General features: G+C 42.6%; 1 protein-coding gene across 12 annotated transcripts in view; it reads right to left on the reverse strand.

Annotated features, from left to right (window-relative positions):
* Nucleotides 1-27,118, reverse strand: part of CSNK1G3 (casein kinase 1 gamma 3) — a 155,797-nt gene that overhangs the window by 120,676 nt on the left and 8,003 nt on the right. For 11 of the 12 annotated variants that reach the window (XR_010924056.1, XR_010924055.1, XM_067569246.1 and 8 more), the window contains exons 2-3: nt 20,940-21,015; nt 1,749-2,173 (exon numbers count right to left, since the gene is read on the reverse strand). Coding sequence is in view for 10 of the 12 variants with exons in the window: in XM_067569246.1 (XP_067425347.1) it covers nt 1,749-1,926 (178 nt within the window). In the remaining 2 variants the exon portion in view is untranslated. Of the gene's footprint in view, nt 1-1,748; nt 2,174-10,153; nt 10,217-20,939; nt 21,016-27,118 lie in introns of those variants that run through there. The other variant, XM_067569238.1, reaches the window with a different exon arrangement.

Consider the following 27,118-nt stretch of genomic DNA (forward strand, 5'->3'; position numbering starts at 1 on the left):
GGTTCATGCTCCACTGTCCATCCCACCCAGAGTGCAGCTGACGGGTTTTTTTAGTTTCACTCTCACACTCATCTGTGTGTAAAATCAGCAGACTACCCATTGCTAACTTCGCATGTTATGCACACTCGCAGGTTGAGGGGTTGGACTGTTCTATTGAAAAATGGACTTCTCTATTGCGTTCAGCTGCTTTTGCAATTAGGAAATTCTCATCACCAGGAACAGCAAAGTAAAAACTTCAAGTACTGAGTCTGTTTCACACTGCTGCTACTCTACTTTCTAGGAAAGTAATGGAGTATTTTTCCCAAATCTTTTAACAATGTATCAAAACAGATACACAATAATAAATACACATTTACATGAAAGGTAACAGTTTCCAACAGGCTACATCAACTTTCACAGAATTTATTTCTCATTTCTGTAATCATCAAAAAAGGAAGAGATACCAGACAAAAAAAATTTCTGTTCTGAAATGTCTGAAAAAATTAAACTTCCTGAATTTCTTATAGTTGTCTTAATGTATGGTATTTAAGAGAGTGAATATTCTGATTTTATTTAGTCTGAAACCCATTGAAAAATCTAGACAAAGGAGAAGTTAAGGAAGAGTGCAGCCTAAATTCTGAACTTCATAGATATGAGGACAAATTTAGACCCTCAATATTATTTTTTCAGTTTTATTACAGCCACAAATGATCAGAGCGCATCTAAATGCATAGTGTTTCCTGCTGACAGTGGGAAAGAGGAAGAGAAAAAGAGTAACATATCAATTGCAGTTAGGAGTCACTGGATATACATAGGACTAATCTAGAAGTGCAGACAGTATATCAAAGTCTGTGCTAGCAGATTAGTTTATAAACTATTAGTATGAACAAGCAAGTTGGAAAATGAAAACATTGAGAAATAAATACACCCTTGAACTTAAGCCAGTACCCATAGTAAGGTGCTTTACAAGAGTGGCATATATTGTTAGAGAAGCTATCCTCCTCCTGAAAGAAGTTAAACTGTGGTCCCCTATTCTGCTCTGCAGTGATTATTCACAGATTGTCTGTATTCCATGATATTCTTCAGAAAATTAGTTGGCCTGAACAGCAATCTCAAAACAGATTCAAGTGTCAGATAGAATGCATACTAGTGTCTCACTACTGAGCACAAAGTGGCTAGATTTTTAAATACTAGTAGTGAAGTAACTGCATAGGCAAACGCATAATGTAAGATACCTATAACACAAAGGCTACTGTACAAAACCAAACTATTTTATCTAGCTAGATATAAAAAACTAATACCCAATAGCATAATTAAGGCAAATAAAATAACCTTTAAAATGTTCAACTGAACCATTCCATCTAAATGCTTAAATATACAATATGTCTATTTTACAGAACTGTAGTTGTGTTTATTCTTCCCTTGTATCAGAAAGTTGTGAATTTAACGTCATCTGAAACAAAAGCATTCACAAGCTCAGCACAGTAATACTGGAGACAAAGTAATGACTTCAATTCACATACTAAGCCAAATTCGTATTTGCTTGTTTATTTATATGTATATATTTTTAGATAACATTAAAGACTGGGTAATTCTGTAAGAAAAAAAATATTTTAAAAAGGTCTTATAACTAGTATATCATCTCTACAACACTAAAAAAATTGAGTAATAGGAGAAACAGTATATATGGAAGGTAAACACATTGTGATTGTCTAGTCTGCATGGACATCTTGAATTCGATAGAGTGGAATAAGGAATACCAGTCTTACCTAATCGTAGCTCTCCAAAATTACCACATCCAATTTTTTTGCCAACTCTAAAGTTAGGTCCAACCATTAACACTCCAGAGTTCGAAGAACCAGCGCCACGTGGATTGTGACCCGAACGCCCACTAGGCCGTGCCATTCTATCATCTGGTTTGTCCTTGTCTTTCTTTTTACCATCCATATCAAGTTTATGGTACTCCACTTTGATTTTTTTTTTTTAAATCAAGACAAACGAACTCAAACAGGATAATGTGAGAATGGAAACATCACTAGTTAAGTGCTCCAGATGATTAATCAGTCACTAAATTATAGTTGGTAAGTAGTCAATGGCTGCATATTCATCCCATTCGCAAAATAGTTTTCCTTGGTCGTCTTTGAAGCAAAATATATACTTAGTATGTATCCTACCAGCAGGATTTACAGAGACTCTGTAAATGAAAAAGAAAATTAAACAGAGTATATGTATTTGGAACAAGATACCTTCCTACAATGTCATGTGATCGAAGTATAATAAATAGAATTTTCTTATACATTTGTTGTGCAACATTACTATAAAGATTAACTCTGCCCTCAGATTCATACACACAATTGCCACTGATTTCAATGGGAGTTGTGCAGGAAAATCTGAAATCTGAATTTTAATACAGATTAAGTAATACATTTTTTTTTGCAAAGACATATCCAGCCTGCACTATCTAGTGTACAAACTGGATACTACAATTTAAATGTGGTCCATAAAATTTTGATTCATTATGCCATTTTTGAATGGGGAAGAAATCCACCTATTTCTCAAAAGTTATAAGTAACTGATATAGCACTATAGGCAAACACCATATACACTCATTCTTTGAAGCTAATAAACTCATTCAAGTTAAAAAGGAAAAAAAAAAAAAGATTCAAAACTACACATTTCCTTTCCTCTTTCTGAATGAATGGTAAGACATTTTACCTAGGAGATCTAAATGCTTAACAAAAAGAGTGCTAAGTACTTGTAATATATCTTTCTCTGTTATTTCTAGTATCTCCTGCTTTGAAAAATAAAACCTATTTCCTTACCAACTTTTTTTTATTAAAGGAACAGTTTTGTCATCACACACTTTTTGGTTCAATTCACTTCATTGCTTAGGTGCTAGTTCCAACAATAATTTCAGCAAAAGGGATATTATGTTAGTGTACTGCTGCCATAAATCCAGTAGAAAGATCAGAAGAAAAAACTTTCTTTACCTAGGCCCTACATGAATAGTAGCTATTGTTTGATATTTGAATCACTTGACAATAGTCATTTAAAACCCCCAAAATCAGATGACATTTACCCAACACATTCCAGCAATCTTAGAAAAGGTCAAATTTTGGTCCCAAGACTATTTATCAATATCCTTTGACATATATTCTATTTTAAATGTTGGGATTACCTGGGAGTTAAACTCAAGACGTCTCTTTTTAAAGCAGACTTTATAACTATCACATTCTAAAAACACACTATTTTTGGAACATTGTTCTTTGTTTAACTTGTATCATTTTCAAACGTCATTTTAGCAGAACAGGTGTCACATTTTTCAGCTGCTTTTGGCATATACAAAAAGTAATACTATATTCTGTTACATTAAACCAACAGACATGACAACTATCATGATGCTATAAAATCAAAGTGCCAGCACAGAAAGACATGTTGCCATTCCCTGCCTAGAGGGCACAAGAATACAAGGGAAAAAGCCCTGCAGCACTGTTGACCACTACCAGTTGAATCATGGTTGTTTCTGATATGACCGTGACTGGTAGCTTTAAGCACCATCCAATCAGCAGTTGCACTGACCTTGTCAACTCAGGGGGTAGGTATGTAAGACGAACAGCTTGAGGAAGATACCCAAACATCTCACTTTCAAGAGTACATTTGCGGGTATAAAAGGCATGCTCTGAGACCCATGAATAAAACCAAGGCCTGCTTCCAATCTGCTTGTCTAAGACATTAGATACTCAGTGGGTCCCTGCTTCATCTGGAAAAGCCCAAAAGTATTTGAGAACTATTTGGAAACTATTCATACTACCATGGAGGCATAGGCCACTTTGGATCAGAAGCAGTTTCTTTTGTAGCATTTAAGTCTAGTCTGCAAGGTTACTTCTGTCCATGTCTTTTGCTGCAGGTTGGCTGGAGCAACTGTGGGAGGTCTAAGACAACAGAGTATTATTTGTAGGACAAAAAAAAAAAAAAAAAAAAGCAAAGGAGGACCTGGCAGAACAGGATGCCATTTATCACCAACTTCAACTGTATCTCTCTTTAGAATTTGGAGTAAAGCCTCGAACAGAATCAACAACTCCAATCCAACACCCCCACTAGATAGGCCATGAAAATGAACTTTACTGCCTTCACAAGTTATGTGCCAAGCTCTTTCATGGTGAAAGGAAAGAATGATTACTTACCCTACAGCAAACTACAGTTCAAGATGATGTAGTCCCTGTAGGCATGCATTTGCCTTATATGCACATAGCCATGTTAGTCAGGGTTACACATGCACCTTGTGCCTCCTTATGCTCCCATGCAAAAGCATAAAGGGGGGAGTGTCAACAACCTTCCTTCAGTTCCCTCACAATTCAAAGCCTATGTTAGCTGAGGACTCCAAAAGTTGGGATGTAGGGCTGCAACATCCACACCAACTACATCTCCAAGAACAGTTACTGTAGGGTAAGTAACCATTCTCTTCTTCAAGTATGCGTCAGCATTGATCGCACTGTAGATGACTGGCAAGCAGTGTCTTCCTCAGAATGGCAGTAATGTGGAATACCAGCTGCATCAAAGAGATCTGAATACTGCTCTCCCAAATCTAGCAGCCATGTCCAGTGCTTTACAACTGTGAACAGATTTCTCCACATCATGGCCCTGCAGATTTAGGGAACTGACTGAGAAAGTTGCTTGCACTCTGGTTGAATAAGCTTTGTTCATCAGTAGAGATGGGACCTCTGCCAGCTGGAAAGACAGAGAACGCAGACTGTCTAAATGGATAACTCAGTTTAAGGGACCTAGCCTTTAGAGCAACCCAGCTGTAGCCACAAAAAAGCCATCGGGATAGCAGGAAATATTTAGCCCTGTCAGTGTAGTAATATAGAACATGGGATATATCCTGCATATGCAGTTTTTCCTCATGCATGGAATGAGACTTAAGGAAAAAACAGGTGAGTTGATAGTTTAAGAGAAATTCAGACAGGTTGGGGATTAATTTTGCATGATATCTCAGAAACACCTTGTCCTTGGGGTACAAGGAGTATGGGGATTGGATTGTGTGTGCCTGAAACTTGTTCACTCACGGGGCCACGGTGACAGCCACTAGAAAGATAATTTTATGGGTTATATGATGGATGGAGTACTTCATGAGGGACTCATCAGCTTCAGAAGGACAATGCTGAGGTCCCATGCAGGCTGTTATCAATGGGTAAGCATGCATTAGTCCCCTGAGGAATTTTGGTATGATTGGAAGAGAGAAGACCAAGACCAGCTGTATCAAAAAATGATATGCCAGTATTGCTCCTAGGTGTCTCTTGATAAAAGCAGAGAGTCCAGACTGTTTCAACTACAGCAAGTAATCTAGAATTTTAGTTATCAAGGTTTGTTCAGGCACTAGGTAGGCCATGTGGCATCCAGTCAGTTGTAATAATGCTGGATCTGGATTCAATACTTGTCCCTGGTTCTATGACAATAGGTATGGGAGTCTGACTTGGGGCCATGCAAATGTGTTCACCGAGTTCAGCCGCCAAAACTTTCTTAGCCAGTAGGCAGCTATGAGGATTGTCCAGGCCAGGGGTGGCCAAGCCGCGACTCACAAGCCGCATGCAGCTCTTTGCTAATATAAATGCGGCTCGTGAGCCGCAAGTGGCTCTTTGCATGCCACTGTTTGCTCCTCTTTGAGACTGTAAGTGAAATTGACCAGCTGCCCCCGAAATTGACTCATCAGGATGAGGTGGAGGGTAAGAGAAGTAATTGACCAGCTGCCAACGAAATTGACGCATCAGCCTGAATTTTCCTCTGAGGGTAAGAGAGGTGTGGCTCTTTGCGATATCTACATCTATTTTTTGACTCTTCGTCTCTGACTGGTTGGCCACCCCTGGCCCAGGCAGTCACCTTGAGGATTAGAATGATTAGCAAAAAGACATACAGCAGCCCTTATTTCTACTGCAGTAGGAAGGCTTCCAATCGGATTCCTGGACTCATGCCACCTCGGGAACAGAAGTTGGGATACATTGCATTGTTTCTGATGGCAAACAGATCTATTGCCAGGATTCCTCAGTTGATGGAATATTGAGTTTGTGAGGGACTGCAGCAACAACCATGCGTGTTTCAGGAAATGCACCAAGTTGTTGCTGGTTCCCAGCAAGTGCAAGGTTGTTGGGGTTATCGTGCAGGCAGCACCAGTTCCATACTATAACTGCCTCTCTGGACTGTGGGGAGGAGGGGAAGGAAGTGGGAGGAAGTTCCCCCTTGTTTCTTTTATGGTTTATTGCCAATGTGTTTGTCAATATCTATACTACCAATTGCCATAGGACCAGGAAAAATGCCCCAAATGCTAGCTTAATGGCCCGGAGTACCAAGACTTCTATGTAGCCTCGTGTCTTCTAGGGGTCATGTCCCTTATATTTGCAGATGGTGGCAGGCACCTGATCCCATTCTGGACGTGTCCATAACTAAAATTCTGGACAACGAAGGGATCTTGAATGGTACTCCTTTGTTGACACCAAGATAGTTCCCTGAGGATGAGAGATGAAATCACAACTGTCTTGCTCATAATGCGTTGTCAGGGAATAGAGCGAGCTGAAACCAAATCATAGAGGCCTCAGGAAAAGTCTGGAAAGAAATGTCACATAGCCTAATAATGTTCGGCAAATCCCTAATCTCATAATCGGGCAAGCAACTACCACATTAACAACTAAAATGAGAGGAATCTATTTTGAGGTAAGTATGACCTTGCCATTAGAGTCTAGCTTGACTCCTATAAATTATTATATGTGCTATGACTAGAGAATTTCTCAGAGATTACCAGGAGGTTCAAATGAGGCAAGCAGGTATAGGGCATTGTTGAAGTTTGTCAGGGTTATTAATAAGATTCAGCTATGATCAGCCAGTCATCTAGGTACAGGTAGACATAGATAACTTGATTCCTTAGGTGCTCTGCCACAAGAGTGAGGCACTTGGTAAAGACTCTGATGTGGAGAGCCCAAAAAACAGTACCTTGGATTGATGGATTCAGCCCTACTGTAAATTTGAGGAACTTCCTGTGTGCCAGGTGAATGGCAAAGTAAATCACAAACCAGGCCTGTACCTGAGGCAATGGAATTGTAGCACAGTTTGACTCACCGCCTTGGCGCCTCCTGCTGTCTATATGGACAATCAGCTCTCAGCCAGGCACACGCCCCTCTCCACAGTGTCTTGCCCTCTGTGCCATCTCTGCTGGACCCTCCTTCTCATGACTCGGCCCTCCAACTGAGCCACAATCTGTGTTCCCCCCTTCCAGTGGATTCTGCAGTCCATTCTAGCCACTTCCTACAGTGGCCATCGCAGTTCTGCCACCATTCCTATGGCGATCAGGGGATGGGTGAGGGGGGACCCTGTGTATGGCAGCCTTTTGGCTGTCTCCCCCCCAACTCCTCAGTGGATTTCCATGGCCCACTTCCCTGCAGCCCCAGTCCCTTCTCTGCTCTTGTTTCATGGCATTTGGCTCTGCTGAGTCCCAGCATCCAGCCACCGCTCTGTCCCAGGTGCTGACAGTCCTCCCTCTTAAAGCTCCTGGGAATCACTCCCCTTGCTCTGCTCAGTAGCTCCCTTTAATACCAGCTTCTGGACCCTGATTGGCTGCCACTCAGCCCCTTCCTATTGGCTACCTTTCATGCAGCCTCTCCGGGTGCCCTCAACCTTTTTCTGGCCAGTGAGGGGCAGGTGCCCAGCAACAGTAATGAGGGAAACAAGTGATGCCATCTCTGAATTTCAGATGGCATATGTATTTGAGTCTCCTCAGTTACAGAATAGGACAAGTGCCCCTTTCTTCTTTGGAAGAGAAAGCAGGAAAAAAAATCTCTGCCTTCTATACTTGAGAATCTTCTTCAGTGGCTCCAAGACAGAGCAACAAAGCTACTTTTTTAAAAAGGCAATCATGAAGAGAATCCCTGAAAAGGGATGGAGGGGTAGGAAGATTTACAGGTATGGAAAGGAACTGGATGACATAGACATAGTTAGCAATGACTAGCACTTAACTGTTAGCCAAAATCTCTGCCCAAGTCATGGGGGGAAGGTTTCAAGGAGTCAGCTGTAGAATCCAGATCTCAGCATGGCTCCTGACTGTCTCCAGCAAACCTACTGTGTCTGAAATAGAGGTGGGTGGGTATGAATGATTTACACCTTCTGAAGTTTCGTGGTCACTTCCAGGGAGGTTACTCTAAATAACAAGTCTGGGAGAAAAATGGTGGTCTCTGCCTCTGAGGGAAGGTTGTTACCAGAAGAGGTTTCACTTTGACACAGAGATATAGTTCCAAGGAACTTCAGTGTTGCTCTGGAATCTTGTAATGAATGGAGTGCTTCATCAGTTCTAGAGCTGAGCAGACTCATCCCCCTGAACAGCATATCTTTGTGATCACCTGAACCTTCTTAGGGTCAAGATGTCCAGGGCATCATGATAACCAGTGCAAGCCAGAACCCTAAGGATTTAGTGTCTGCCTTTAATGGATTGTGCTAATTTGCCTTACTGTACTGGGGGGGTCTCCAATTTTATCTCTATTACTCTGTTTTTTGAACATTCAACTAAAACGAAGAATTTTAGAAAGTAAATTAAGCGCAGAGTATTTCTTCAGACACACCTGTGAGAGTCAAGCACAGCCCAGGTTCTGTCCCATTACCACAGGAAGTAAAAAGGAACGGAGGAAGGGTTGCAAAAGCTATGCAAAAGATTCTGAGCTCACAAACATGAGGCACATGCCCATCTGCACTGAGATCCATACGGACACACTTAAAGAAATCTTGATATATGGTAGTCATGGAAACGTCTCTCACTCTCACACACAATACACACACACACACACACACACACACACACACACACACACACACACACACACACACACACACACAAATAAATCTGTTTGAATATATCAAAGCAATTTTAAAATGTATTCCCTTAATCCAGCAGAACCTCATTTTGATATTTCTCGATGCTAGAGTGCCTGCCTCTGAGTCGCCAGCTGTCCTCAGCACATAGTCTTGTTAAACCAGAGAGACAGATTTTGCTGCTGAGTTGCGTGGGTGGGGTATGAATAGTGAGCAGGGATGTGTGGGGAGCACAAGCGGTGAGTGAGACAGTTGAAGCCAGGGCCAAGGGGGAATCCAGAGGCCTTGTTAAAGACAATGGGTGTAACTGAGAAAGCAGCCGCATGTAGGGGGGCTGTGAGCTAGGGAAAGCCCTTCAGCACTGGAAAAACTCACCATAACAGTGCTGCCTCAGCTCCATGTCACACTAAAACAGCGCTGATAGTGGAACCAAGACAGGAGCTTTGGGGCAGCTTGTGAAGCATGCATGGAAGACGTATTAGTTACTGTGTCTGCATGATTGTATAGATGAAGTCCAGTAAATAACAGTTCCAAGACTGGCAGGAAATTAATTTAAGAACTATTTACATAACGCTTTTTTAAAAAAGTAAAATTTCTATGAAAAGCACTAATCCTGAGCATCTGCTTCATAATGTGTATCATACATGTATCCACCACCAACAGCATTGCCAATATTTTGTCTCTTTCAGTGGAACAAGTTCTGTCTTCTGGTCTTTGAGGCTATCAGGAAGCCAACCAGCAATGCTGCAGTTCTTATTGACTCTCAGTAAATACCAGGAGACAGACAGATAAGACTGTAATGCTGGTAACCTGGTGGAACCACAAGACTGGTGTTTTGAAATGCACTTCCTTCTGAGCAGGATCCAGGTTATCAGCAATCTGGCCTTTGCACTGTAATAAAAAGGGACCTGTCCCAGTTTTGGGCCAAAGAATGTGTCAAAGATGAGAATGATTTATTTAAAGTAGGTATCTGTTACATTCTTAATGCATTCTGAGTTTGCAAATTACTACTCACTTCTCTCATAACCATGTTAAGCTGATCACTCTGCATTAGTAACCTAAAGGTTCCAACCCTACTGATATCCCAGGTGGGTGCCAATATGATATCATATGATGGAATTTGTTCCATTTTTTAAAAATCAAGGTATTTACACAAAAAACTACATTAAAAGAATACTACGGTTATGCAAAGTTTAGCACTCAAACCTTAGAAAATTCCAGAATTAAGTTTACCTGTACAAAATTAATTCAGCCACCCTGTGTATATGCATTATGATACAGTCTTTAATTATGTGATCACATATGATCTTTTTTGCAGGACTCCTACCTCATTCAGTGCATAGACTGAACCTGCTCTGGGGATGAATCAGGGTCTTGTCGTTAAGCCCCCCGTCCTCATTCGCTGCAGAAGCTGAAAAGTACATAGTGAATGAGGCAGAGGATTGCACAAAGAGAAAGGACAGCCATTCAATGATGCCCTGGAGAACTGCATTCTAACACTCTTTGTGCCACAGAGTTCCTATGTGATGTTAGTCATGTCACTTAAAGCAAAATTTTCACAGGTAATCACTAATTGTGAGTTCCACATGTTCTAGGTGGTTCACATGAGACTCTGAGGTCTGATTTTTGGAAGTGTTGGGCACTCACAGCTGCAAGTGAAGTCAATGGGAAATATGCTTTGAACATATGAAGAGCTACATAATAGCACCCTGAAAAATCAGGTCCTAGGTGTCTCAAGTTGGGTACCCAAAGCGAGTGGATACTTTTGACCACAACATGGGTGCCTCGGTTTCCCCATTTGTAAAATGAGGATAATATCCTCCCTTCATCTCACGGCAGGCTGTAAAAATAAATTAATTTTGTGAAACATTAACAAATTCTAGTGATAAGTACAACAGAAAAGCCCATGAGGAAATTAATATTTCTGTCTTCAGAACAGGGGATTAATAGCGTACGTAAATAAGGTATGGAGCCACACATTGAAGAATAAGGAAAAACAAAATATTGAATAGCTGCTTATTAAATTAGTACCATCCTTCCTGTACACTGAATGTGGCATGATCCTGTGGACAAAACAACAGATCATATAATAAAACTCATAACGCACATGCACCAAGCAACTGCTGCACTGGCAACCTCTATTTTGAAATGTCCTAACTTTTGAGTGCCTGACTTTGCAACCTCAATGATGGTTTTAATGCAGTTTTTCTGTGTAATTTTATACAGATGAGTAATAGGTGTGGAACTAAATACGGACACCTCCTGAACTGGAGCTCTACATTCAGTGCCACATAATTTAACAGGATCAAGTGCAAACTCAGTGGAATGGAGGCTGGAAAGGCATCACAATGCTTTGCACACTGAGGGTATTGGAAAAGTTATCAAAATAGTGCCTGAACGTCACAATTAGTGAATATCTAACCTCAAGTGTAACAATAGCATGACCTTAGCTGAAACTAAATTGAAGTATTTTAAAAAGTTAAAATATGTAATAATTATTGCTAACTATAATTTTCTAAACTAAACTAGAGTGGAAATATATCCAGATAAGCTTCTAAGAATGGTACAGTGGATGGTCCTTTGTACAATAAAGGCCCCCCACAAGAGAGTCAATCCACACTTACAAGTTTCCAGGAGTGTCTGAGACTAGATCCCGTTTTCAAAAGTGACATGCATTTCTGAAGATCTGACCCTTAATCTGATATTTGCTAATGAGGATTCTACCATACACGACACTGAATAAACCTATTTATCAGATGTGAACATACTTTCAGTTGGTATACTTTGTTGTCATCATAGTCAATTAACATGTTTATCAAGCATTTATATAAAGGTATTCAGTATATAACTTGTGAAGTACATTTATGTTTGAGCTGTTTCTGTGTATACATTAATATTTAGGTACAATGTCCAATAAAACTACATTAATGATGATGACGACGACATTATAGTAGATGAATTTTAAAATGGGTAGAATTTTCATGAGATTATGCTATTTATATATTTTAATAAAATATTTTTTCACAAGTCTCATTCCAATACTCATACTGTGGTACTTATATGCCAGCATATTAGATCTATTGTCATACAGCTTCACCACATTTCAATTAGTACTAACCTACACTATAACAAAATCATCACAGTAAAAAGAGGGCTAATGTAAGACTTCCTGATTGTGCTGTATTAAGAATAAATTGTTGTACATGTACGTACACACACACACACACACACACACACACACACACACTAACTATACATTAAGTGGTACTTTTAAACTCACTCTGAATATTTTGCCTACAATGAAAGGCAAGTGAGACACAAATTACTTTATTTCTTCCATACTAATTGACAATAGTCTAAAAGTTATGCCAAACATCTGCCAATATTTGTTTTTGATTCACTCCTCCCATCTCACATAGCTTATCTGAAATTGTAATTGTTTCACTGTTGACATATATCATAGTCTTGTATTGGGCATAATTTTGAGGGTAAAAAAGATAACATAGGCATATTAGTACCAGACTTGTTTTGTATACAATTTTAAATAGATCTTATTGTAATTTGATAAAATCTGTTAATTCTCTCATCGAGTGATTGCTCATATCCATTCCAATATAGGTGTGCGCGCGCCCCATGCACAGATTTCCAGAACTTTTCTCCCTTAGCATGCCCCATAGGATCGGCTCAGGCAACCCGTTATGCTGCGCTCATGCCACAGTATATAGGGCGCTACCGACCCCGCGGGCCCTCAGTTCCTTCTTTCCGCCTGTGATGATTGCTGGAACATCTGCCTCTTGCATACCGCAAGTAGCCTCCCTTAGCATTTAGTGCATTCTTTGTTCAGTTGAATGGTGATAGATTAGTGTTAAGTAGACAAATTAAGTAATTGTTAGCAGCCCTCAGGGGCTATAGTTGAGCCATGCCTGGCTCCACTGGCTTTAAAGCCTGCACCGCATGTGCAAAAGTTTTTGCTGTGAGTGATCCTCACGATCGCTGCCTCCGATGCCTCGGAGAGCAGCATAGATGTGAGAAGTGCAAGATCTGCAAGGCCTTCAAGCTGCGGACCCAAAAGGAGAGGGACACCCGGCTAAAGGCCATCCTGATGGAGTCCGCGCTCTGCCCGGACTCCGAGCCATCGCGTTCACCGGAGGCACCAAGCGTCTCCTCGATGCGGAGCGCTCCGCCGGCACCGAAGCCTGCGGTGCCAAAGAAGAAGCAGCCCGAGGCCGCACACATGGACTCCTCCCTGCGACCGGTACAGCAGGGAACGACACAGGAGATGCCCCAGCCATGTGCCGTGGAGGTTACTCCGGCACCGGCATCTCCTCGCAGGCAGCCTCCCCCGACTCCTGGGGGTGAGAGAGTCGACGCCGGAGGCTTTCACGGCAGCATGTGCCCTCATGGGCCTGCCCACGTCTCTGTCCCGCCCCTCGGCCAAGGGCTCCGGGACCAGCATCTCGAGGTAAACCCGCGCTGGATTGCCCCGGTGGGTGGAGGAGACAGGAGTCGAGGTCTCCCCCCAGGCGGTCGAGGAGGGTAGAGAGTGCGGGCTCCCCTCCTAGCTCCGACTGAGTCATCGAGCTCCTCAACACCGTGGCACCGAGGGCAGTTGAGAGGCAAACGCGAGAGGCCTTGTTCCGCCTTGCGCAGGGGTCGCAGCTCTGGCACTTCGGTACAGAGCCTCGCTCAGCACCGATCCCTAACACCAGTGCGGATCACAGTGCCGGCCACTACATCAAGCGCCTTGGCGCCACCTCGCCTCGGCACCAGCCGCCTCGCCTCGGCACCGGCTGCACCGCTGGCGCCGATCACCTCGCCTCAGCACCGAGGAGTCGATCACGCTCCGAGTCAACATCACGGAGAAATAGGCGACGCCGCTCCCACTCCCGAGGTGGGAAATGTGGCTGAAAGAGCTCGAGGCGCAAGAGGAGGTCATCCAGCTCCTCCAGCAGTCTGTCCCCTCGATGGCACCGGAGACGACGGCATCGCCACTCGTCTCGGGGCTGTTCGCCACCCCAGAGCCACAAACGGCAGTCCAGGGGTTCTGGGTCCCAGACTCGCCAACCAGGCGTGGCGCAGCAGGTGCAGATGCCAGCACCGGCGTGGCCCCAGGGCCCCTGGTAGTGGCTATACTGAGGGCCTTGGGGTGCCCAGATGGGCCAAGGGACCACCTCCGTCCATTCCTCGGTGGCCCAGCCAGTGCCCCCACCACTGAGCCACCCAGAACAGGGCCACCCCTCGGATGAGGGGTCAGACCCTGAGGAAGGCCCCTCCACAAGGCCCCTTCCACAGTCCTCCTCCTCCTCATCTCCTGATGAGGCGACTGGCCGGGACCGCAAGGCCCCCCTCTTTGATTTCTGGGCCCACCAGGACCTGCTAATGAGGGTGGCAGGAAATTTAAACCTGGAACTTAAAGAAATGTCTGAGGAGTAGGACCCCCTCTTTGGGGTATTCAGGTCGGCAAGTCCCCCTCGAGTCGCCCTGCCTCTTCATGAGAGGGTGATGAAGATTGCCAGGGCCCTCTGGCAGACCCCGTCTTCGGTGGCCCCCACCTCCAAGGGTGCTGAACATAAATATTACGTTCCCAAGGAGGGGTTTGACTTTATTTATAACCACCCCACCCCGGGGACACTCATGGTGGAGGCCGCTAATCAGCAAAACCGCCAGGGTGGCCAAGGTAACACCCCTAAAGACAAGGACAGCAAGAAGCTGGACTTGTTCGGCCGCAAAATGTATTCCACTGCGGCCCTGCAGCTGAGGCTTGCAAATCATCAAACCCTCCTCGGGAGATACAACCTAGATTTGTGGTCCTCGCTGCAGCGGTTCCAGTCGGGGTTACCCCCGGACCAGGCCATGGACTTCGCCACTGTGTCCCAGGAAGGCATGGCGGTAGCGAATGCAGCTTTGCAATCTGCCAGCGATGCAGCAGATATCGCCAGCAAGGCGATGGCTTTGGCCATCGTCATGCGCCGCTGCTCCTGGATCCAAGCTTCAGGCTTGTCCCAGGAGGTCCAACAGGCCACACAGGACCTCCCCTTTGACAGCACTGGCCTCTTCTCGGAGAGGACGGATGAGAAGCTGCATGCCCTGAAGGACTCGCAAGCCTCCACCTAGGCTGCCCCCCTGACCCACCCAGCCCAGGAGGGATCGGGACCGTTACAGGGCCCCCAACCGCCGCGACCGCCAGGAGTCCTCGGCGGGGCCTCAGCAAGGCCCAAGCAAGGGCAATAACAATAATAAACGGTTTTCATGGTGTGCACGAGGGTGGCACTCCTCTTTTCCCCTGGATCTATCCCAGCCCTTTGCCCACAGGCTCGGGCTATACTACGCAGAATTGGAAACCATGACCACGGACCACTGGGTCCTCGGGGTAGTCCTCAGGGGCTATGTCCTCCAGCTTACGGCCCTCCCCCCGGACTCCCCCTACCCAGTCCCTCTTCAGGGACCCCGCTCATGAGCAACTCCTCATACAAGAGGTCAACTCTCTCCTCTTGCTCGGAGCGGTAGAAGAAGTTCCTCCACAGGAACGGGGAAGGGGATTCTATTCACGGTACTTCCTAATCCCCAATGCCAAGGGGGGCTGGAGGCCGATCTTAGACCTCCGCTGTCTGAACAGGTTCATCAGACGCACTAGGTTTCACATGGTTTCCCTAGCCTCCATCATTCCCACTCCAGATCCAGGGGACTGGTATGCTGCCCTCGACCTCAAGGATGCATATTTCCACATCACTATCCTCCCCGGCCACAGAAGGTTCCTCAGGTTTGTGGTAGCTGGCTGCCACTACCAATTAGCAGCCCTGCCCTTTGGCCTCTCGTCCACCCCCAGGGTCTTCACGAAATGCATGGCGGTGGTAGCAGCCCACCTGCGTTGCAGAGGAGTCCAGATGTTCCCATACCTAGACGATTGGCTGATTTGGGGCAGGTCCAGGGCCCATGTGAGGAACAGCCTGACTCTCACCTGCGCCACATGCACCAGACTGGGGCTGCTCATCAACGAGCAGAAGTCCACGCTCAACCCAGTGCAGCGCATAGAGATAATTGGGGCCACCCTAGATGCCACCCAGGCCAGGGCCTTCCTCCCACGGCCTCGTTTCGAGACCATGGCCGCCATAATTGACAATTTGCATAGGTCCCCCACGACGGACAGCCAAGCACTGCCTTCAGTGCGGCATGTACGTATGTGGTGAGGCTGGCTCGCCTCAAGCTCAGGCCTCTCCAAGGGTGGTTGGCCTCGGTATAAATACACCTGCCAGACATTCGCTGAACAGGGTGGTCACTGTTCCCACCCTGGTACTGTCCTCCCTGGAGTGGTGGAGGAACCAAGGGGAGGTTCTGAGGGGTGTCCCCTTCAGAGACTTGGCTCCTTCAGTGACCCTGATACCACACGTCCGAGGCGTCTGTTAAGGGGCCCACATCAGCAAGGACCTGAGCACCCAGGGGCTCTGGTCGCCAGACAAAAGGGCTCTCCATATCAACGTCAGGGAGCTCAGAGCGGTCCGTCTGGCCTGCAAGGTCTTCCTCAGGTTCCTGAGGGGCAGGACGGTTCAGGTCCTCACGGACAACATGGCAGCCATGTTCTATGTGAACAGGCAGGGGGGGCACGCTCCTCGGCTCTGTGCCAGGAAGCCATTCGACTATGGGACTTAGCAGTGAGGCACGACTTTCATTTATCTGCCTTTCACCTCCCGGGGGTCAGGAACGACGAGGCGGACCGCCTCAACAGGTCGTTCTTACCCCGCCACGACTGGTCACTGCACCCCGAAGTGGTGACTTCCATTTTCCACAAGTGGGGAGTTCCCCAACTGGACTTGTTTGCATCCTGGAACAGGAAGTGCCCGAGGTTCTGCTCGCTCCAAGGTCGCGAGCCGGGCTCCCTCTCCGATGCGTTCCTGCTAGACTGGACGGGGACCCTCACGTATGCATTTCCCCCCATTCCGCTCCTACCCAAAGTCCTCTTGAAGAGCTTGGCCAAAGCAGCACTGGTACAGCATGCTGCTCGACCTGTCCATCGACACACTGCTCCCGCTCCCGAGGCGCTACAATCTGCTCTCCCAGGAACAGAGCCGCCTGCTGCACTGCTCCCTCCACCTGACGGCATGGAGACTCCGTGGCTGATGGAGGGAGAGAGCCTGCTCCATACAGGTCCAGCAGGTTCTGCTCGGTAGCAGAAAACCTTCCACTCAGGTGGTGTACCGGGCCAAGTGGAAGTGTTTTACCTGTTGGGCGGAGTCCTGGGGTATCCCACCGACCTGTTCACCCATACAGGTGATTTTGGAGTACCTGCTCCATCTGAAGCTCCAGGGCCTGGCACTGGCCTCCCCCAGGGTACACCTGGCGGCCATCTTGGCCTTTCACCAGCCAATGGAAGGGCGATCCCTGTTCTCCCACCCCATGTCAGTCAGGTTCCTCAAGGGATGGAGAGGCTGTATCCGCAGGTCCGTGACCCGGTGCCTCCCTGGGATTTGAACCTGGTCCTCGCCATGTTGACAGGACCCCCCTTCGAGCCCATGGCTACATGCCCGCTGCTCATCCTCTCTTGGAAGGTAGCCTTGACCTCGGAGCCCCCCTATACTGTGTTCTACAAAGACAAGGTGCAGCTGAGACCCCACTCAGCCTTCCTGCCTAAGGTGGTGTCCCAGTTTCATTATAACCAGGCTATCTTCCTCCCTGTGTTCTTTCCTAAACCGCACGGGTCGGAGGAGGAGAGGAGATGGCACTCGCTGGATGTCAGACGAGTCCTGGCCTATTACATTGAGAGGACCAAGCCGTTCCGGAAGTTAACGCAGCTGTTCGTGGCAGTTGCGGACTGGATGAAAGGCTCACCTGTCTCCATGCAGCGCATCTCCACCTGGATCACCGTCTGTATTAAAAACCTGCTACGAGCGGGCAGAGGTGCCGCTTCCAGGACCTGTGACAGCGCACTAAACCAGAGCCCAGGCCTCATCTGCAGCCTTCCTGGAGTGAGTGCCCCTGCAGGACATCTGCAAAGCAACGACCTGGTCGTCGGTCCACACCTTCACGTCCCACTACACCATCATGCAGCAGGCAAGAGAGAACGCGGCGTCGGCAGGGCTGTGCTCTCGAGAGCAGCTCACTGTTGACTCCTACCCGCCTCCAAGATATAGCTATTTAATCACCTATATTGGAATGGATATGAGCAATCACTCGAATAGAGAAAACAAGGTTACTTTCCAGTAACTGTTGTTCTTCAAGATGTGTTGCTCATATCCATTCCACACCCACCCTCCGTCCCCGCTGTCAGAGTCGGCAGAAAGAAGGGACTGAGGGCCCACGGGGTCAGCAGCGCCCTATGTACTGCGGCATGAGCGCAGCACTCCAGGGGTCTCCTGAGCCGACCCTACGGGGCGTGCTAAGGAAAAAAGTTCCAGAAATCTGTGCACGGGGCATGCACACACCTATATAGGAATGGATATGAGCAACACATCTCGAAGAACAACAGTTACTGGTAAGTAACCATGTTTTACACATTTTATGCCAAGAGTTAAAAAAAAAAATAGACTGGATTCATTCTAAAACATGCCAGTGAGTTAGTGACATAATTGAAATCACCCTGGGTATTTACAGCACGTCAACAAAAAACAATGAAAAAAGGTAAATTATAAAAGGCTAGAGGTAGTGTGATTTCTACACATGGATAAAAAACTGCCATTAGATTGACCCCTCCTCCTTGACACTTGAAGCTGTTTAATATTAACTTAGTTTCATTTAGTTTCAAAAATCATATACAAGAGAAACATTCTGAATAGTGCCTATCACTGCACAGCTTCTAAAACCTATTACCATAGCTGCGAGCAGGTCAGAGTCCCAAACATGTTCCAGTTGCAAATACTGCCAAGGCTTTTTAAAGTACATTCTTATATACATATATTCTAGTTATCAATACAGCAAGGGAAAACCGATTGTGAATGTTGATTTTAATAGATGGGCTTATTTGAAACAGTCTGGCTCAGTCTTCAGAATGTGAAGAAGAACATTAGAAAGACTTTTGAAGCAGATTGTTTTAATAAGAATTTCTCTATAACAGACTTTAGCTATAGAAAATGAACAGTTAAGGAAAGGTAAAAAGCAGTACTTCAAGTGAAATCCTGGCACCACTGATTAACTAAGTTTTGCCACCAATTTCAATTAGGCCAAGATTTCACCCCACACCATTAGGAGGTAGAAACTCATCTGTTTCTTCTTAGTACCTTGTTAGTGTACTGTATAGTATAACGTGTGTGTGTGTCAAGCTATTTAAATCAGTCCACCCTGGTTAATGGAGCTCTGAATTTTTTTTATCCCCAAGTTATTTTTCTGAATTCAGAGCAACTCACCATGGACTATATAGCCTGTGAAAGACTATGATAGATAATGCAAAGACATTTAATTAATGAAGTTTACAGGGACATTTAACTGGCAAAAGGAAAAAACGTTGGGAAGAATACAAATATAGGTCTAAGATCCAAGAGTAGAAAAGATTATTTTTGCTTTTTAAAGAGTGTCAAATGTCAATTATTTATAAGCGAATAAAAAGGAGTCAGAAATTTCAATTCTAAAAATACCAAAAAGACAAACTTTGTTCAGCCAGAGAGATCAATAAATATTCCTCTAAGTAAATGAGACAGCTAATTTAATTATTTTTCTGATTTTACCACCATTTCCTGCCTAATGGGAGAAAAATTCTTATTTGTGAAACTGCTGGAGCCACAAGACTTGAACACATCATTCCTGTCCAACAAGAAACAATATTTTTTGCTTTAATAATAAATTTTAAGCCTCCAATGATATCATGAAACCATATTACTTTTCCATTCACAACTAAGTTTAAGTCTGTTGAGTGACGCTTAATTTGTGCTCTGCACAAACAATAAAGGCACTATAACTACATGTCTAGAAAGGGGCAAAAGTCCCATCACAACAGTATCTCTGAAACCACAGTAAGTTTCTGACACTGCAGAAAGATCAAGAAACAAATAGAACTCTTATTGAGGTAAGTAAAGAGATTTGTTTTTGTATCTAAGTAATGATTCATCTGGAAAAGTACTCAACAAGTACAAAAAAAAAGACTAAGGGAATTCAAAGGAATGAAGAGAACAGACTGTGCACTTACAGCTACCAAAATTAGTGCAATTCTAACTACCCCTTGTTGGAATATGTGTGCCTGAGTAAAGTCGTTCCCAGTGCCAATATCCTAATACTTTTGATTTCAGCCTTTAAAGTAAATGTTAACATGAAGTAGTACCACATTCAGATACGCTACAAGATGCTAGTCAAGGATGCCATTGTATAACTAACAACTACAATGCCCAAGGCAACAGACGAGTAACTTTATACTCAAAGGTAAACATATCGGTGAAAATTTGGATGTACTTACACAATCAGTTCAGCAGTTAGGCAGCATATAACTTACTAATTTTTGTTAATATTATCACCGTTCACAAAATTGTAAGAATCACATGTTTAACTCAAACAGCAAGTAAAATGCAATAGATCCACAACTATTTCAAACTTGTAGGATATTTAGTGAGCAAGATGATTACTAAATATTTTTCTAAAATAGAACATTAAAATAAATTCTTCTGACCAAGTGTTCCTTTAAAGGGCATTTCAATGGAATATATGACAATCTATTATTCTTTATAATATATCAACAACTACAAGCTTCAATTTTCAAAAAATTATTTCAAATTATGTGGCAGTTTATTTTCTTGTCATTTTTAGGTTGTTGATTCAACAGATGGTACAGGTTACAAAATTCAATTCTACAGACAACTATTGCTGCTTGCTCTTAACAGTATTTACATAACCCAAACGACTAGTACCTTGATAGGATTCCTACCGCAGGGACACAGGAAGTCCTTTTAGCATTTAACAATGATAACATTACTGTCAAAGGAAGACAGCTAGTCCTCTTACCTATGGCTCTCCTTTCGGATCTTGAGTGTAATGTTGCACTTTCCTAATACTATACAATTTCCATTTAATCTGAAGTAAACATGGGGGGAGGGGAGGAAAGGAGTTGTTGCCAAAAACCCTCTCTCTAGCAAATTCTGGATCATGCCTGCTCCACGTACATAATGTGATGGGTATTAGAATTCACAAATCACACTTACCCAAGAAAGTGCTACCCTGTTCATGGCAGTGCCTTTTCTTCACCATAATGTTCATGTTTTAGATGTAAATAGCATGCTAAAAGCAAAGAAACACATATATAATATTGGCATTCATTCATGCATTTAAACACTTCTCATGCTTTACTCAGATTTTATATACAAATTAAAGATTTAGTACTGTTGTTTTTCTAAATCTTAAAGTAGAAAGCAAGCTTCTATTAACATTATAAGTGTGTGTGTCCCCCATATATTCCAGAAGTCTTCCAAACACAGAGGAAGTCATACCCTTCACCAAAGCATGTATCAACAAATATGATTGAGATGAACCGAGGGCTAAAAGGATAACACATACAAGCAAGGTGATTAGAATGACAGGGAAGTGTCTTGTAAGTTACATTTGCTGCTTTGTTTTTGTTTGTTTTGCTGGATTTGCTACACAATTCATCCCACTCTTCTTCTACCACAGCAACTTCCCATTAGTTAGGTTTTATTACCCTTCCTCTACATAAAGAATCAGTTCATCAAAATAAAAACAGATAAGGTTTCTCAGACATCATGAAAGAAAGAAGGGATTAAAATAAGAGGCAATGGTTTTGTCCAACAGCTCAGGTAAAGCATTATATAATTAGGGAGCAGCATGAAGGCAAAAAAAAAGGCATCACTGGTGAAGTGGAAGGGGCAAGGAATGACATTATACAAGACAAAGAGCAGAGTTATGTGGAGCCCTGAATATAGACCCCAACAAGCTTAAATTTGATCCAAATGAGAGGAGCCAGGAGGAATTCCAATAGCGGGGTTATAGTCAGAATGCTGCACAAGAAAGATGAATCTTAACAGCTACAATTTGTATGGACTTGAGGTAGAGAGGTGAAATGAATGTCAAGGAGGCCAGTAATCACAAAGAAAAATGACAATGGCCTCTATGAAAAGTTCTAGCCCTTTGCCAAAAAGACTATGTTCCTAAGCGTTGTAAGGGAACAAACAGCAAATCCAGACACTGCCTGGAAGGTGAGGCATGATGCAAAATAGACAGTAAGAGAAAGACAAAAGTTGCAGGTCTAAGTTGACAACAACAAAGAACAGGAAAGGAGAGAGAAGAATCAGGAATTCAGTTTTAGTAATGTTAAGTTATTGGTCTCTAGTGGCACCAGAACTACATGTAATACACACAGTCATTTTTAAAATTTAAACAATTAAATTAAGAAAACTGGTATTAATTCCCTTTCTAAAACATTTTTAATGGATTTAACATCATCATCAAGAAGCAGTAGGAAGAAGCAAGGGCCACTTCGGTGTCTATCACAGCCACTACGTGGAGGAAAATGAACTTCCATTGCTGCCCCATGGCAGGTCCAAATTAAGTATCTATGTTTTAAGGGCATGTTGCTAGGGGACTATATCAGTTAAATACACTGATAAACATTCTGGGAGACAGCTATAATTACAATATAGTTCTTTAAACAAAAGCAAAAATGTATTAGAACAAATAGTCAATCACAATTTTCATTAAAATATAGTTTTAGAGCCAACTGAACGCAATCAGAGAACCACAGAGAATGCAGTATCTCCAACTGTCAAAAAACTCCTCTTTGCCAGGGACACCATTGTGAAGTGGTGATTTATAAACCTATTTACATGTCCTTCTATGAATAGTCTATTTCTTTCCATTTCTGAGCCACCATCTGTCAAGACACCATTTTAAAATATTTTCATTTTCATACCCCAAAAATTTGCATATAAATCCATAAAATACATCAGAAAAAAAATCTATACCTATACTCAATTCATGTAAACCTGCCCATGCCTCGAGAACACTGGATTCCATACTGCAATATAAAGATATTCTCTAGTTATGTATAATGTGTGTGGGGAAGGGCTACAGGTAGGAGGGTAAAAGGAGATTGCAGGAGCCAGAGGAGGAATGGGACAGGAGCCCGATGAGGCAGCAGAGAGGGGGGAAAAGGAGCTGGTGGGAGAGTCTGATTAAAAGCAGAAGTGGGAGAAGGGCAGGAGCAGAGGAGGGACATTGACAAGCTAAGAAAACAGAGGCATGAGGGTCTATAATGACTACAGCACAATGCAACAGAACGTAGTCCAGGAGTCTTCAATCTCTACATTCCTTTGCTGTCAGTAAGTAGAGGTGAAACCCCCTGGAAAGTGTGTTTCGTCCCCCTCTAGTAAATGGTCCGCATAGGGGATAACAGCTTTATATTGCTGCCAGTTGCTAAATGAGATCAAGTAACAGAAGTTTGTGCAGTGGATCTAAATATTTGTACCCGGTTGAAGGCCCAAGATGGAGCCAAAAACACATGATGGATCCCCCCTCCCCCCCAGTTTTTTAATATTAACTTAGAATATTACAAGTCTACATTCAAAGATTAAGGATGAAAAGTCAAGCACTCAAAAGTCTGAGAATGCCAGAATGAAGGCAAATCTGAAAACAGCACTGCAGGCTCTTTCATTGGTCTTGACGACTTCCATATCAAATTAGCTTAGTTAATAGGTAAAAATATGTTTTCCTCTGGCAGACAGTTCTGAAAATTCAGCCTACAAGTTGAAATTCCAGCTGGATAAATTCTGTCCTCTCTTATACCTTGTGCAACCCAACTGACTTAATGGGGTTATACAGGTGAGAGGGAGAATGGCCCTGGTAAGTCAAACTTAGTAAACAATTCACTTAGAGATACACTAATCAAATCAGAATTCTGCTGGTTCCCATAGCTCTATTATCTATGAAGGATAAGGATTAAAAAGATAGTGAAAACTTCACATTCTAGTTATAAAAATTAGATACAACTCAATATACAAGTTGCAAAAATGACCTTACTATTATCACTTCATAGCAAAACTACACTAAGCTGAAGTATCATACCCACTACAGACAACTTTTTTCCCCAATAAACATGGATACAGATTTCTCAAGAATATGGTGACCTACAAGCAGACAACCATTTAAAAGTGATCCTAAAAGTTCTGCAAATTTGAAGAAATCACACTTGGTTACTGTACATGATGAGTAACCCAACCAAAATACAGTGAAAGGAACATTCAGTACACAATGATTTAATGCTGATTTTTCCCTATAATACATCAGTGACATGCATCTTCACTAATATTACTCTTGCTTGGTACAACACTCCGCTTGCTTGCATACACATCATTGAATGGTAGTGGAACATGAAAGCTGTTTACAGAAATATTATTTAGGTAATTTTTTCTTAAAGAGTGTTGCAAGAGTTAAGATTTTTTTCAACCTTCTCATCTTTTTACCCATATATGCATGTGTGCATTAAAAACAAATGAGCAATAAGACAATGAGCAATAAGAATCACGGGGGAGCAGAGGTAAAATTATGATGTAAGAGTCCAATTACATAATCATACAATTCTTAATAGAAGTGTCCCCATTCAATTCTCTGGGGACATACAAAATCTTTAAAAGCTAAACAATTACAAGGAATGTCAATGTCCACAAAGACAGATTCTCCTACATTATCTACAAGGAAAAAGAAAAACTCCTGTCCACCTAAAATGCTCTTTTCTAACAGAAATTATATAGGCTTGCTGGAAACCAAGCAGCCAATTTTACACCATGGGGAGTTTTAACATAGAAACAGGAACAGCATGTGCAGATTCCTACCCTCTCAGGAAGCCCCAATGAAGTCAATGCAGTCCATCCAAAAACAAAATAGGTCATGCCTTAAAAAAAAAGTTAGCTAAAATGTGTTAAATGCCAATGTAAACTAGGTGAAGCCTAAGGTTGAACATAACCAGTAACATTTTTTAAATTTGTAAACCCTGTCTACACTAATGTTTAAAAAACATGTTTGCTAACACAATTTAGGCAAACAACTTTCCTAGTCCATACAAAGTTTTAGACAGTTGCTACTGCAGCGTTAGAACTTTGATTTTGCACAAGAGCATGATTCCAACAATGGGGAACAGTTGGAGTGAATAACTTCAGAGAATGCTAATGTTTCTTTAAATTTGCAGATCACCATTAGCATAAAGGTTATTTAATCCTTATTTTATCCTTCCTAATGCACTTAAAGTTTAAACTTGAATAAAATACTATTATAACATCAAGACTGCAAAATAAAACATTCCAGAATCAGAAACCGACAAAGTTAAAATGAAAATGCAACCTCAACTGCTCCCTTGGGCATAAGCATTACATATAGAGTTTAATCACATGCTAACATACTACTTCTGCTCATATTACTTTAATAAACAATTTTCCTATAATTTTATAAAGAGCACATAGAAGTATGACAACTGGAGAAGCCAAGGAAATTGAAACTAGTTTCACACAATAAATCTTAGTTTGTCCTGAACAAACATTTAAACATTTCTCTTCTACAGGCTTCCAGGAGCCAACACCTCACAAGGTGTACGTAGAATTATGCACCTCCTGAACAGGCTTTGTTTCAGGTAAAAGGCACTTCAGTTCACTTTTTAAATATGCATCTATGTCAGGTATGCATACAAGTGCGCCACCTCCTCTAAGATCATTAGGTTATGAAAGGGATTTTACTCAGTAAGCTAACAGCCATTTGCACCATATGTCTGCAAAATCAAACCAAATCTCCATATGAAAAACAGATTTGTTGATGACTGCATCAATGCCAAATTTAAACTTTCTAATCCAGACTGTAGAGCTGTTCAAAACCACATCAGAGGATTATTTATTATAAGGAAAGTATTTTGCCCTTGCTATCCTAACTCAAAGGTGACTCAACCAATTTTGCTCAAGCTTACCCATAAGAATTTCCCTGCAAGCATAGGCCAACCCCAAGAAATTTCAACACAATAGGGGAAAGTTTCAGCTGAAAATAGAATTTAGAACTGAAATGCTTAATTATGTAAGCAGTTGCTGCCTTCTAACAACTTTTGTGATGAAACCAAACTACCAGAAGGGAGTTTTAAAATCAGAGCCAGTCACCTTAACGCATCCTACTGCATCTACATGCAACATAGATTATATTTAGGTCACATCCCTGAACTGATTTAAGAATTATTTCCTGTGGTTTGTATGAAAATCCTACAAAGTGCACACTTTAGGCCAGATTCTACAAACACTTACAGATAAAAAAACAACTTTACTCAGAGGAGCAACCCTACTGAAATCCGCTGGTCTACTTGTATGAGAAAGTTATTCACCTGAATAAATACCGCAGGATTAAACTTTTTAAAACCTACACACTCCCAAGGCATAGAATATTTCATCTGCCAAACCACATATAATTTAATCCCAGAGTTATGTTTAAGATACTCCAACATTTAATGGCCAAGCATAAATTACTGTTTCTAAACATATAATTTGTTCAAATTGTAAGTGATAACACATACGTATTTAAACCAACCTATGCAGCCCTCGGTATAGAAAAAAATTGTCAATCAACTATATAATACAAGAGTTTATTTAAACCTTGTGAGGCCTATCAACAGAAGAAAGTTGCAACTGTTTAACTAAGAGTGATTTTATACCGATTTAGTTAAACTAGTGCAAACCCCTTTGTGAACATTCTCATATTAATTTAGCTTAAACCAATTCCTAATCAATTTAAATTGAACTGAAATAAAACTAGTTTAAGCCATAATAGATGTGCACTCAGACTTTGGCATTAGTTTTAAAATTTGTATCTATTTAAATCATTGCAACTTTCTCACCTATACAAGGTGTAAAGTTAAAATTTAGAAGCTCAGAGAGCTACCCAAGAAACTTTGTGTATCCCAAATTCATAATGCCTAATTTTGTTGTCATTTTTACATAGTATTTTATGATAATCAATGATACATTGTCTCCTCTCAATTCTTTAATTGTTGCAGCAGAAAGTTAAAGTTAAAACAATATTGAAGGCTAGCTCCATCACCCTTTCTTCCATATTGCTATTCTACACACCCCTATGTCTGAAATATCAGAAGCAATGTAAACTAACTAGGATCCCAACTCACAAAGCCAGTCAGTTTCTCCAATGTCAGAAAAGGCACCTCTCTCTCAAACAGGTTATAATGTACAAGGCTGAGTGAAAGTTAATGCTGAGTTAGCTAATACTACATAATGGATGCTCCATTTTTCTACATCAGTCACTGTACTACCAGTGTTTGTTTAATTACATAGCAAAGCAAATTAAAATGGCTAGAACATTATATTTAAAAGTTATGCTAAAAAAACCAAGC

This window comes from Emydura macquarii, unplaced genomic scaffold (genome assembly GCF_026122565.2).
Source record: "Emydura macquarii macquarii isolate MOO-44397 ecotype Brisbane River unplaced genomic scaffold, CSIRO-AGI_Emac_v2 contig_2897, whole genome shotgun sequence".
NCBI lineage: Eukaryota > Metazoa > Chordata > Testudines > Chelidae > Emydura > Emydura macquarii.